At 38.8% G+C, this 14,099-nt stretch overlaps 2 protein-coding genes across 4 annotated transcripts in view; both read left to right on the top strand.

Moving 5' to 3' along the window:
- The window catches only part of LOC134824617 (uncharacterized), an 80,648-nt gene that overhangs the window by 48,408 nt on the left and 18,141 nt on the right, over nt 1–14,099 (top strand). The gene's annotated exons all lie outside the window — the stretch shown is intronic.
- On the top strand, nt 11,475–13,268 carry LOC134824542 (polypeptide N-acetylgalactosaminyltransferase 2-like). The gene has a single exon (XM_063836451.1). The coding sequence runs from the start codon at nt 11,475–11,477 to the stop codon at nt 13,266–13,268; it is 1,794 nt and encodes a 597-aa protein (XP_063692521.1).

Here is a 14,099-nt window from a genome sequence, read left to right as displayed (position 1 = left end):
TTGCTTTGTAATTTCCCGAGCAGCGGGAAATAAGGGAATTTTTTAATTTGCGCGGCGAAGCGGCGAAAATCCTCCAAGGGTTTTAAAAATTTTGTTTTTTTTTGTTTCTATTGTCCTTTTTGCGGCTTGGTTGGGTTTTAGTATCTAGTCTTCAAAGATAGGCCCAACAAAAAAAAAAATTTTCTTTAAAAAATTTTTAAAAAATGGTTTTTTTGGCCCAAAAATCGGCAAATTTTTTTTTTATGGCATCGCAAATTAAAGCAAACAGCTTAGGGGGAAAAACTTTCAGTTACTAATATCATAATTGGGGCGGATGTTACTCGTCTAAAAACCTTTGAAGTAGGGCGCGGGCCCCATTTCTTCTCCCCGAAATTTTTGGGGCCCCAGGAAAATGCTACAAAAGTGGGAAAATAGGGCCCCCGGCCCCGCCGGGCTTGTCCCTAACCCAAAGGACAAGATTTAAAGGAACGTTATTTTCTATTTTTAAAAAAAAATGAACCAAAAAGTGAAAGGGTCCTCTTTGTGCCCTTTTTGAAATTTTTAAAAAAAATTTTTGAAAAAAATTTTTTTTTTTCAAATATTATTTTTTAAAATTTTTCCTAAAAAAAAAGGTTTGCGGGGTTTTGGGAATAAGTTTATTACAAATTTTTTTAAAATTTTAAGGGCGTAGGGTAAAAAATGTTCCCGGGCCCCGGGAAGTTATGGGGCCAAAAAAAATGTTTTGGTCAGTGGCAGGTAGGGAAAATAATTTTTCTTCGTTTCCGTAAATTTTTAGATTGACCTGCCCCCGCACGAAGTGCGCGGCTGTTTCGTTACCTGGGGACCCCAGGGGAGAAGGCTTTTTTGTTTAAAAATGTAAAATATATATTGCCGGTAGAGATTCGGCCCCGGAAAAAAGACAGGCTTTAAAACCCTTTGGGCCCAAAAACTGTATCTTTGGGCCCCGATATTGGGGAAAAGGGCCCAAAACTAATTTGTATGGGGGGGAAAGAACGTTTTACACTTAAATTTTCAAATTTTTATTGTTCAGGGTTGGGGTCGTTAGGGTTGTGGTTGGGGTTTTGGTTTGGCTTAAAAAAAATAAAAAAACCCAAAAAAAAATTGTGATTAAATTTTTTGGGGCGAGCGAATTGTTTAAAAATAAAAGCCCCTTAAAAAACCCATTTCAAATTTTTTGGAAAATCTTACCCGTCCCCCAAAAAGGGAAATTGTTTGAAAGGAAATTAGGGTTTGAACCGGGGAAAATTTGGGTCGAACGAGGGGGTTAGATCGAACGGCGTCCAAATTTGAAACCGTTTTTCATCCCCTTGGGGACAGTTAAAAACTGTCACCAAAGTTTTCCCAAGATGGTAAATCAGATGAATTTTTGACGCCCCCCGGGGGGGATTTTAATTTTCGTTCGACTAATTTCTCGTTCGATTTTAATTTCCCCCGGGGCGATCTGGGTTTTCTTTGGGGCCCCCCCCCCCCCCCCCCCCCCCCCCCCCCAGGGGGAAAGGGTTTAATTCAAAATTTGGCATTTTTTTTAAACAAGAAATTTTTATTTTTCCCTTTTTAAAATCTTGCCAAAGGACAAAGGGGCCCCCAATTTTTTGCTGACGTTATGGGCTAAACCCGGGAAATTTGAAATTTTTTACACTTTTTTGAAGCATGTTTTGGTACCAAAAAATTTTTTAAAATTTAGAAAAAAAAAAATTCTGTGCCATGCCAAATTTATGGCCCCGGTTATTAAAATTAATTACAAAATTTTTTAAAAAATTTTAAGGTTGCTTGTGATAGGGGTACAATATAAAAAATTTTTTTGTATGTATTGTTTTTTTAATTTTACAATTTTTTGTTATATGGATGATGGTTAATCACTTACTGTCGACTTTCCCCGTGACCTTTTTTTAAATTTCCCCTAGGTGGGGAGGGGGCTCTGGGAAAGGCTATTTGGAATTAACCCCTTTGGGCGGTTTTTACTCGTCTAATTTTTTGCGAAGTTGCGCGCGCCCCTTTTTTCTCGAAAAATTAGGGGCCCCCGGGCGGCACCCCGGGTACGAAAATAGAAGCCGGGGCCGAGGGCCCCGTTAAAATTTTTAATTGGGGAACCTAACCCTTAATTGATTCCCCAACCCCAAAAACCCCTTTCCCCAAACTTTGGGGCCAATTTGATTGGGTTTTTAATAAACCCCAACGGTTTTTTTTTCCCCTTTCCCCTTTTAAGGGGGCTTGCAAGTGTTGAGACAGGTTTTTACCCTTTTCTGTAGGGGGCTTTTTTTCCTTTGGGCATTTTGGGGTTTCGGAAACAGCGTTCGAAAATAAAAACGAATCAGGTTTTTTCAACTGTAGGGGGCCCCCCGTTTAGAAAAACCCAAAGCGGTGTGGGTTTTTGCTCCCCCGGGTGTTTTTAGGTTTTTCGGTGGGAATTTTTTCTTTGGGGGGTTTTTTTTAATTAAAATTAAAAACCTGGAAAAAAAAAACCCAAAAGATTTTTGGTTTTTCTTTTAAAAGAATTTTTTTTAAAAGTATTTAAAGTTTATGCCCCGCGCCGGGTTTTTTATTTTTTTGGGTAAAGGAAACCTTACTTTTTATTTTACTAAGAGTTAGGGCTAGTCAAAGGTTTATATTTAAAACAAAAATTTTTAAAAGTTTTGGTTTTTGTTTTTGTGTTTTTACATCAAAATTCCAGCAAATAAAAATAAAATAGAATTTTTTTTTGGAAAAAAAAAAAAGTGCATTTAGTTTTAATTTTTTTAAACCCAAAATTTTGTTACGCGACGATCTGGGAAATTTTTTAAACTCCCAAATTGGGCTATTAACATATGCAAACCGCGTACATTCAACAAAATCAGCTTTTGGAGGGTTTCCAAAATTTTAAAAAAAATGACAGCCCGGGAAATTTTAAGTCATTAAGGGTTTTTTGCGAAAAACAATTTGGGTTTAAAAAAAGGTTAAATTGGCACCCGGAAAAACCCAAAAAACCCTAACCCGAACTTAGCCAGCAAGTTTGGGTTTTCTGATCTTTGGGTTTTGGAAATCTTTGGGGGGGCTGCAAAGCTGGTTTTGATAGGTTTTTTTTTTTTGGTATGGTGTTTGGGGTTAGCCCAGTTTCTGGGGTAAAACCAAAGTGGTTGGGGTTTGGGGGGTGGAAAACTGGTTTGATTTAAAAAAACTCATGGGGTGCCGGAAAAAATAATTTTTTAGTTTGGGGGAAAAAAACCTATTTAAAAGGATTTTTCCCTATCGGGCCCCCAGGGAACCTTTAAAATTGGTTTAAAATACCGGGGTTTTAAAAATTTTTTAAGGGATGTTTTTTTCACTCTAATTGGGTGTCCGTGGAAATTTTTTAACCCGGTTTCTAGCTGGGCCCTGAAAAGAATTTTAAAAATAAACCCTTTTATTGGCCCCAAAAACCCCAACCCACCCAAATCCCTTTAAAAAAAAAATTTTTGTTTTTAAATCCCAAAACCCAAAAGGAAAATTTTGGGGGAACCCCTTTACGGTCCCATTATCACCCTGATCGAGAAAAGGGTTTTGCTATATCCCCGTCAGGGGACCTTTTTACCCTTTTTTATTGGGGTGATTCGGAAACAGCGTTCCCAAAAAAACATCGTTTTAAGTTGGGTTTTTAACTGTCGGGGGCCCCTTTTTAGAAACAAATCTCGAAAAATAGGGTGTTGGGATTTAGTTAAAGCTTCGATTTTAAGTATAACCCCTGTTGGTGTTGAAACCCCAACAAAAATAAAAGGGGTTCACCCTTTAGGGAATTTGTGTTTTTTTTTCTTTCAGGCTTGGGAAGTCCCCTGAAAAGGGGGGGTTTAGGCTTTTTCTTTTAGGAAAATTTGGGGAAAATTTTTTAAACGCACCCTTTAAAAATCTCCGGGTTATCGCAAATAAATTTTTAAAAATTTTTTGGGCGAATTTTTGGGAATATTTTAAATTTGAAAAACATTGTCAATTTCAAAAAGGATCCCTTGATTGTAGATTAAAAAAAAATTTTTTTTATTTTTTCAAAAAAATTTTTTTTTAAATAATTTTTGTAAAAGGGAAGGGGGGAAAAAGGAGTTTTAATTTCAGAGGATTCATTTTAAAGTTTTTTAAAATGGGCGGGGTTTAAATGTCGGTTTTCCCCCAAAAAGAGGGGGTTAAAAAGGGGGTTTTTTCTTTTGTTTTTTAAGGATAAGCTGGGGAAAAACCCCCCGGGGGGGGGGAAAAATTTTAAAAAGGGGGTTCAAATTTTTATTTTGTTAAAAACTAGGGGTTTTGTTCGGGCCCTTTTCACCCGTTTTCCTTGTTTGGCAATTTTTTTCCAAAGGTTTAAAATTTTAATTTTTTTTATATCTTGTCCTTTCCAAAGTGATTTATTTTTAAAAAGATTTTTGAACCCAAAAAATAACCCCCGCACTGTTTCGGTTTAAAAGGGGCCCGGTTGTGGGGGTTTTAGGTTGGGCTCTTCATATTTTCCAAGTGACGAGAATTTCTTCCCCGCCGCCGGGCCAAAGGGACATTGGTAACGGAAAAGCTCTCCTGAATAAATTTGTAAAAAAGTGGTGGGGGGGGGGGGGGGGGGGGGGGGGGGGGGGTTTAGGCCGGGTTAGAGGAGTTTTTCAAATTTTTAAATTTCCTAAGGAGGGGGTTACAATTTTTAAAAACCCAAAAAATGTACCCCTCGAAGTTAATCCCGGAAGAAAGTTTAAAAATTCAAAAATATGCTTTGCGTGGCCCCCCCAGCCTTACAATTGTTTGCCCAAAAAATCAAAAACCCCTTCCCCCGTGTGCAACCGAAAGGCCCCCTTTAGAGTCCCCGTCTGTTGGACCTTTTCCAAAAACCGGGAAATGTACAGGAAAAAACTTTTTGTTCGTAAAGGGGCCCGGGCCCAGTCTCGCCCAAAAAGTTTGCCCTTTTTATAGTGTGTGGGCGGGTTAGTTCCCGTATTTTACTAGTGTGGGGCGAGGGTTTGGGTTTACCCAAATTTTTTTTAAACGAAACCAAAATTTTGGCTTTCGTTTTTTTGGGGGAAGAACAATTTTTAAATATTATTTTGGTTTAAAAAGGTTTTAAAAGAGTTAAAAATTTATTTTGGGGTACTTTTGTTATTTTTAATCTGTGGCTTGTTAAAGGGATTGCGAGACCCGTGTTTCCCCCCGAATATTGGGGGAATTTTGCAGCTTAAATTGGGAAAATTCAAACATCATAAATCTCAATAAAATTTTGGACAAATTTATTTTCCCGGCCCGCTTGGGTTTTGGAGGAAAAATTTGGGAAGGGGAAAAAAGGGGCCAAAATTTAAGGGCAGCTGTTTTTAAAAAATTTCTCCGGGGGGGGAAATTTTTGCGGGGGTTTTAAATTTTTAAATTCTTGAGTTTGGTTCTATTTGGGGAAACTTTTAAATTTTGGTGTATTTTTTAACATATTAAATTTTAATTTAAACTTTATCTTTTTTTTGGAAAGGGCGGCAAACAGGCCTTTTTTGTTTTTAAAAAATATTAGGGGGTTTTTTTTCTTTTCTTTTTTGTTTTTTAATGTAATAACTTTTCCTTAAATGGGGTTTAAAACGGTTTAGAATTTCTTTTAAAACAAATAATTTTGGGTTTACAGATTTAATTTTGGGGGTTTGGCCCCGGGAAATTTTTTTAGTTATTATTAAAAAAGTTCGATTTTTTTTCAAAAACCTTTAGTTTTTTTCTGCTTTCACGGGTTCCCCCCACTCCGGAAAAACAAAAATTTTTAAAATAAATTTCGGGGGAACCCCAAAGGAAAAGACGAGTGAGAAGTCTGGGGGCTTTTTGGGGGGACTTTTTTTAAAGGGCGCCCTTTTTAGGGGGCGCGTCAGAACGAAGGCGGGCCTTTTAAAAAAGGTTCCCCCAGGGGTCGTTTTTAAAAATTTAAAAGATTTTTTGAGCATGGGGTTTTTATTTTTGCAAGTTTTGGCGGCAAGCCAATTTTTTCTTAAAGAAAAAAAAAATTTCCCGTAAAAGGGGATGAAGTTAATTCTTTAAAAACCGGGGCAAAAAAAAGTGAATATACGTATGAATCTAAATGAAATTTTGGGGGGGAAAAAAATAGCGGGGCGAAAGGTAAAACAGTATTACAAAAGGGCTTTGCCCTTTTTGGGGGTTTTAGAGTGTTCTATATAATATTAAAGAAGTGACCCACGAAAAAAAAAAACCCTTCTTGTTGGATTTTTTAAAAGGGGCTTTTCTGGGGGTCAAAAAATTTCGTATCACTTTTAAACCGGTCGATTTTAAATTTAAAAATATTTTGGGGAATTTTGTTGTCCCCTTTACCCGGGACGTCTCGGACGGCCCTTTGGCACGGGGACGGGCGCTTGTAAAACCTTTTGGGGCGCCAGGGGGGTCAAGTGCACCGGCTCAAACCGTTTAACGCTCGTTTGACCCCCAGTGGGGTTGGGGTTTACTTTTAATTTGGGCTCAACGCACTTAAGGCCGTCTCCGGGGGGAGAGCGCGAAGGGGTTTCTTTGTCCTTTTCCCATTTTTACTAAAAATTTTCAGGGGTTTAATTGGGGGTTGGCGGAAAAATTTAGAAAAAAACAAGGTTTGCCCTTTCCCCCGTGGGGGGGCGGTTTTGGAGCCCCGTGGGCCCCGTTTGTCACCAGCCATTAAAGCGGGGCTGGTGCAAACCCCCCGGGGACCCCCCCCGGTTAAGTTGTCCCAGGAAAGAAAAAATTAAAAAGGTAGGGGTTTTCCGGGGTCCCCTCTTCCCTTTTTTAAGGGGGGGGTATAATTTTGACCCCCTGTTGAGAGGGTTGACCCTTTTAAAAACCCCCGGCCCCCCCTGGTCATTGAAAAAGTGCCCAAAAACCCTTTTAAACCGGGCCCTTTTGGCGATCGTACCCTTTATGCAAAAGATGGTTGGGGAGAAGAATGGTGGGTGTTTTTTATTCAACGAATTTTACCCGGGGAATTTAAATTTAACGTGTGGTTTTTAGAACCCGATCAGCTTAGCTTAAGCTGAGGTATGATCTTCTTGTTGGACAAAAAAGCATTGTAAAACATTGAGTGCAGATCGCAGGTGTATATAATGGTATTATAAATTATTCTGATTGAGTGGTGGTATTATTCTGATTGAGTTATAGTGGTATTATTCTGATTGAGTGCAGTTTTGGTGATAATATTATTCTGATTGAGTGGTGGTATTATTCTGATTGAGTGGTGGTATTATTCTGATTGAGTGGTGGTATTATTCTGATTGAGTGGTGGTATTATTCTGATTGAGTGGTGGTATTATTCTGATTGAGTGGTGGTATTATTCTGATTGAGTGGTGGTATTATTCTGATTGAGTGGTGGTATTATTCTGATTGAGTGGTGGTATTATTCTGATTGATCAGTGGCCGTGGTATTATTCTGATTGAGTGGTACAATATTATATATATAACTGATATTATTTTCGCGGTTGGATATTTTTTTGAAAACGTCTCATCTTTATTAGTCTATATGGAATGAATTTAGTTCTAATTCTATCTTCAAAGAATGCTCAATTATCAAAATCCTTGCCTAATTCTGTTAGAGTTATTTCAAAACTTATTACAACAATACAAATCTATTAAATTTATTGAGGAAGCGGTGTAACAGAGTCGATATATTTTAATGTTGCCATGGGGTGGCAAGTCTCCATTCATCGCAGTCCGGTAGTTTCACTGCATCTAAATATATTATTCCAACTTATAATATAGAAATGTAAAATTGCTTCTATATAAAAGTATAAACGGATTAAATCGTGAGTAAAACAATAATATCTCATAAGTGTATAATAAAGCATCAAAAATGCACCACGGCACTCTTACAAAATCAGAATAAAGAAAATGAGAAATCAGTATTCTTTACGACTCAAATACCCTCTATAATCATCTGAGCTGTAATAAGTAGTACTTTTGTGATGATCATAAGCTGCCCCTCAATTTTTACTCCCGTAATTTTGAAAGCTTCATTAGTATGAGCCATAATACGGTAAACTTTGTCATTATTTGAATTTCCTCCACTGACCAATGGACATCTTTGCTTTCTGCGTTAATTTTGGAGCTCGAGAACAGATCATAACCGGTAAAATACGCAATTTAACGATTTTTCTTAGCCAACAGGTGGGTTTCTTGACGATTTTTTGAAGCTTATTAGCGATGAGTACTCATTACAAACCTCCCGGACAATGATCTGAAGGGCTAGAGTGGATGATTTTTCGACAAATTACATAGATTAAATCACGTGTTCAGTTCTAGGTTACCCACGTGATAATTCCTACCGATTATTGCGCGGCTGCTGTTCCTTCTCTCCGCAAAGTTATTGAAAACCAGAAGGTGATCCAGAAGATGGGAGGCAGGTGGGGGACTATTATATAATGTCCAGTCCTTGATCGTATTTTCTGTGGGGGGAATCAACAACCTTTTGTATTTTGTTAAGATTCGAGACCAATTATAAAACAGGTGTGAGTTATTCAGTCATAGGCAGAGAGAGAGAGAGAAAAGGGGAGAGAGAGAGAGAGAGAGAGAGAGAGAGAGAGAGAGAGAGAGAGAGAAAAAAGGGGAGAGAGAGAGAGAGAGTAAGAGAGAGAGAGAGAGTAAGAGAGAGAGAGAGAGAGAGAGAGAGAGAGAGAGAGAGAGAGAGAGAGAGAGAGAGAGAGAGAGAGAGAGAGAGAGAGAGAGAGAGAGAGAGAGAGAGAGAGAGAGAGAGAGAGAGAGAGAGAGAGAGAGAGAGAGAGAGAGAGAGAGAGAGAGAGAGAGAGAGAGAGAGAGAGAGAGAGAGAGAGAGAGAGAGAGAGAGAGAGAGAGAGAGAGAGAGAGAGAGAGAGAGAGAGAGAGAGAGAGAGAGAGAGAGAGAGAGAGAGAGAGAGAGAGAGAGAGAGAGAGAGGGAGAGAGAGATAAGCTGTTGGAGCTCCTATAGTTATATAGTTAAAACTGCAGAGCTGATGAATGTATTGCCAGAAATTACAGAAGATCAAAGATGTACAAAGAGAAAACGTGATTCTCAAGATTGCACAACTAATAAGGACCATTTGCACTGAAACATGATTGAATAGGTTACATGTCCGATATGTGTATTTATTTAAATTTGTGTAAACTTTTACATTACGATTGAATCTAATTGTAGGGGTATCAAGAAAAAAATGCTACTTATTTCACTTGTCAACTAACCTTGAAGATCTTGCGATAGCTTTGGCAGATGTTATTGTATTTTTTTAGTTGATGAAAATTATGGTTTCAAGTTTACAAATTGTTGTTTAATGTTAAAAAATTGTGGTTTCAAGTTTATAAATTGAGGTTTCAAGTTTACAATTGCGCGCATTATTATGGAAAAGTGTTAATATCAACCATAATAATCTAAAAGTTGTCATGAGTTTTAATTGGACTCCTGAATATTCAATATCACATTAGTAAACTTAAGTTCTTTAACGAGTACCTGGTGCATATGAATATGCATAATGTAAGTGCTGATGCCAATACTGTATCGTTTCAATGATTGTCATGCAAAGACTCAAAGAGTTTAAAATATCTTTTGCTCCTATACTCTAGTACTGTCTTATCAAAGAGCTCGTTTAACTTTAAAGTAGTAACTTTTAACTCAATTCCAATCAAATTAAAAAGTTTTAAGTTTAATTTTCATCGCATTTCTTCGACGTACTGCACTTTGTCCGTGGTTCAATCACCCGCAACCCGAGATTAATTGGACAGTTATAAAACTCACGTGTTTATACGATCCGCTTGGCCTCTTCTGGGTGAGCTGCACGTGACCGCACACCACATGACCAGCTCCGCCCACACGTGCTGTTTTCACACCAGAACTCTGCAACATTAATATTGATTTTAATCCACTTATATCACTTGAAAAATCAGAGCGCCCCGCGCGCACGAGTAAAATCTACAGCTCTTTAATAAACATGCTCTATCTAGGTGACACGTGCATGATGCATCACTGCTAATAAAGCTGATGAAGCACGTGTTGGGGGAGATTGAAGAGATTTCACGAGGCCGTGAAAATAACAAATATATGTGCTTCATAGAACGAGCGTTACGAAAACATGGATCATGAAAATGGTGACGATCAGAGGACCCTTGGTTAATGATAATTGCACATGACATAGGCAGGTTGATCTTATTATAGTCGTACTTATAGAGTTACAGTACGTGTCCATCAAATTATAGTAAAAATAAGATCCTGTTTGGGTTTATACAAGATGTTTTAATGACATCAGATATGCTTAAAGTTAAAGCTTCAAAGAAACTGCATTGACGACTTACAGAGGTGAGCACTATATCCGAAGTAAACAACGCTCACGAATCGTGCGAGGAGAGGTCAGGTTGCGTTATTACGTAGGAATTATTGTCCTGAAAGTTAAGAACTCTCTCAAAAGCTGAACTGAGCTTTGAAATTTTTTTTTTATTGAAATCTTTCAAATCAATCAATTACATACAAATTTACACAATGAATGAACAACATTAAATCTTCTCAAAAGTATAAGACTCCGATAAAATCAGATTTTCTAGGACAAAATGTATGTAATCAAAGGACCTGAGGGTCACCAATACACAGATGTTGAGAGCAAAATGCACCTCCTGCACAAGTATGGGCCCACTACACGGAAATCGAAAATTTCAAATAGAATTTCAAATAGAATCACACAAAAATATCAAAAGCAATCAAATCATATAATAAAATGAAATCCATGATGTGATGATATGCACTAAAATGAGAAATGTGAAATACAGACAACAGGGATTTAAGCTCTTATGAACATATTATTAGCTTTAGGTAGACTGCCTCTCACATCTCTGTCTCGAGGGAATAATCTAAATCATAATCAAAGTCCTCCGGCAGAATTTTATCCCACATGTAGGAGGTCAATTTGCTTTTGAACTCAGAAATAATCTCTATCTCACGTATAGCTAGAGGAATATGATTCCATTTGGATTAAAGACTGGTAGTGGTGTTTATATGTATAAACTAATAAACAATTATGACCCTCTTTTCCCATGTCCAAGTTTTTCTTTTTAGGAAGTGTTCAGTTTTAAAATTAACTTGTTCTCGAAATCGTTCATATTTTTTCTCCTTATACAAATACTAAAGGTTTAATGACCATATTATGCAAAGCAGAAAAAACACACACACACACACACACACACACACACACACACACACACACACACACACACACACACACACACACACACACACACACACACACACACACACACACGCACACACACACACACACACACACACACACATATATATATATGCACTAAATAACCCTCATGAGGGAGCCACCTATAAATGGTACACGTAGACCTTTGCACATATTCTCGAGTTGAATGTACGGTGATGATGGTTTACAGTAGCCAAGTTTTACAGTAAGGTATTTGCTTTCCTTGTTACCCCTTGTTATATGGTGAACATTGTGTTATCTTTGTTTCTGAGATAACTTTTTTTTCCTGTGATAGTCCGCTCTTCCATATAGATTTCGCTTACTTTTGTTCGCCATGAACGAGTTAAGACAAAGGTCGACAACAGCAGAGGACCTCGAGGAGTTGGTTGAAAAGGACAGTTTCACCGCAGTTCAAATCTTACTCCGCAAAGTTATCGAAAAGAAATACAACAACCTCCATTTTAGACGGAGAGCTGGGTTGTACCTGGGTCTGTTCATCCTGCTCTCTGTTTACCTCGTTTACTCTCTACTCCTTGCTTTGCAGTGTCAGGACACTGGAACAACACCAGCTTTTGCTGAGACGTTTGGGCATCAACCTGTGTACTTTTTAGAGTCAGGGAAACGGGGGTTAGCGGCGGTGGAGAAGTCCGGGGAACGAGATTTGTACTTGAAAAAATACAGAGTGGACAAAATGAGGAGTGATTCCCTTCCCTTGAACAGACAGCTAGCGGACTATAGACCAGAGGTCTGTAAGGTTAAACCTTACAAAAAAACGACACTGACAATCTCGATAGTTATAGTTTTAGATATTGCTCCCCCGAGTGTAGTCCTGAGAGGTATTTTCAGTGCAATCAGAAGGACAAAACCTGAAAATCTGGCGAACATTGTGGTGTACGCCCAAAAAGGTTCCACTGATATGACTGATTACGTGTACGCTCACCAGCTGTCTCATTTGGTCCGAATAATAACTTCCCCAACAAAGAAAACACTTTCAGCCGCGAGGAACGAGGCAGCCACGTTTGCTATCGGAGACATTTTGGTTTTTATTCCAGAAGCATCTGAGATTCTACCAGGCTGGGCGGAGCCGTTACTGGAAGCATTTTCAGATAACCCCGCTCTTTTGGCGGGCCTATCAATGGATGAGATCAATGGAGAGACTTTCGTTCAGGTAGAGCACGTTCCGTGGCATTTGATATCAATACCGCGGTGGGATCTCGTAACGGCAGCTTCTATTGAGATACCTGAGTACGAACAGAAACGGAGACAACTCCTCCCCTACCCTGACGCTTCCCCAGTCAAAACCCCGATACTACAATTCCTGCCCTGGGCTGCTAGCAGAGAACACTTTCTCAAACTGGGCGGGCTTGACGAGGGGATGTTGGGGACCGCTGCTGAAGTTCCGGGCGATGTTCTAGAACTTTCCATCCGGTGGTGGACATGTCACGGGGAGGTAGCGTATCTGCCCTGCAGTAAGGTAGCCTTTGTAAGCTTGCTGGGGAATCCACCTCTGTCCAGTCACCAGCAAGCTGAGAACCGGCTCTATAACTCACGACGTACCGCAACCAGGTGGGGCTCCCAGTACATTGAGTATTACCACGAGGCTGTACCTAAATCTAAATACCAGTCCGCTTCCCACTCCACCAGACTAGAGCAAACGATATCCTCTCTCTCCTGCCGCTCCATGCACTGGTTCATCACAAATATTGCAGTAGATTGGAATTACGGAGACAAGCTAATGAGACAAGGAACCATTAAATCAACCCAGGGGGACGCTTGTGTGGACACCATGGGACACGAGGGACGGTTCAGTCCAGGAAGACCCGAGTTTTATACCTGTCACGGGGGGCATTCTCAACGGTGGCTCTACCTCAACCGTGGTAAACAACTTCAGACCGAGACTGGAAAGTGTCTGATGAGTGACCAGTATTGGCATGATGTGCTTACCTTGGATTACTGCTCAGAGGGCCACGAGTGGAGGTGGGAGCCTGTTTCGCAGGGTTCAAATGTTGGGTATCTCATATACAAGGACCTGTGTTTGGAGTACAGACATGGGAATAATTTGTTGTTTTATGTGTTGTGTAAGCAGACTGTTAGTCAACAGTTTACCTTCCAGATTATTCCTCCGTGAAGGTTTCTCTGATGTTACATTTTATGAACAGTTCATGATCAAACACGGAACTCTTCAACAGATTAATTTCAATTGATCCTCTTTTTATGGTGCTAGTTAACTAGTCGAGTCAAGAATTATTTCATAATTTCGTCTGAAATCTTTACACTGCGGTGTATTATATAAAATAATAAGTCAAACAGAAAATTTCGTGTAAATCGAGTCGAGTCCAAATGTTAAATGGAGTTAAATGTGCTTCAGAATTTTCACCTGGTCTTTAAGGTCGATTTGTTAATGGAATTATCCCTGATGGTGCTAAATTCGATGGCTAGCCATCTGCTGATGCTGAATTAAAGCCACGCCAATTCCATGTACATTATTTAGTAACTGTTGTGTTGAAGATCGCAATTTTAATATTTGTCAGATCAGCCAACGTACTGATATAATTCGAGGGAGCGCTAGACAGCAATTTTTTATTTTTTGATAACACAAAACGTTATGGTATACGCTTGTGGATTTTGAAAATGCAATGTTCCTGTTTAATATTTATTTGCAAACACATAAGACAACTTATGGATTTATTAGCTCACAGTTTCAAGATCCAAGCGTTTTCGAAATTACATCTTTACTGAATACTGCTCATTTGCATCCACAGGTCTTGAACTTCCTCGTCAATTCAAAATTTAATAATTTTGTCCACTGTTCACATTTTGTTTATTGTTATTAAGTTATGTAATAGTTTATAGTTATACAATTCAAATCTCAAATTTCGTTTGGTGATTCAATATCGTTACGGTTTATTTTGTTTGTTATTTATATTGCCGCATACGGCGAAATTTTTCACTTGCACAG

This window comes from Bolinopsis microptera, chromosome 12 (genome assembly GCF_026151205.1).
Source record: "Bolinopsis microptera isolate Bmic1 chromosome 12, MBARI_Bmic_1.0, whole genome shotgun sequence".
Taxonomy (NCBI): Eukaryota; Metazoa; Ctenophora; class Tentaculata; order Lobata; family Bolinopsidae; genus Bolinopsis; species Bolinopsis microptera.
The sequence above is the reverse complement of the archived record's forward strand: the minus strand, read 5'-3'. Positions and strand labels throughout refer to the sequence as shown.

Coding starts and splice junctions, on each gene's coding strand:
- LOC134824542 (XM_063836451.1), top strand. CDS start 11,475: ATGAACGAGTTAAGACAAAGGTCGACAACAGCAGAGGACCTCGAGGAG.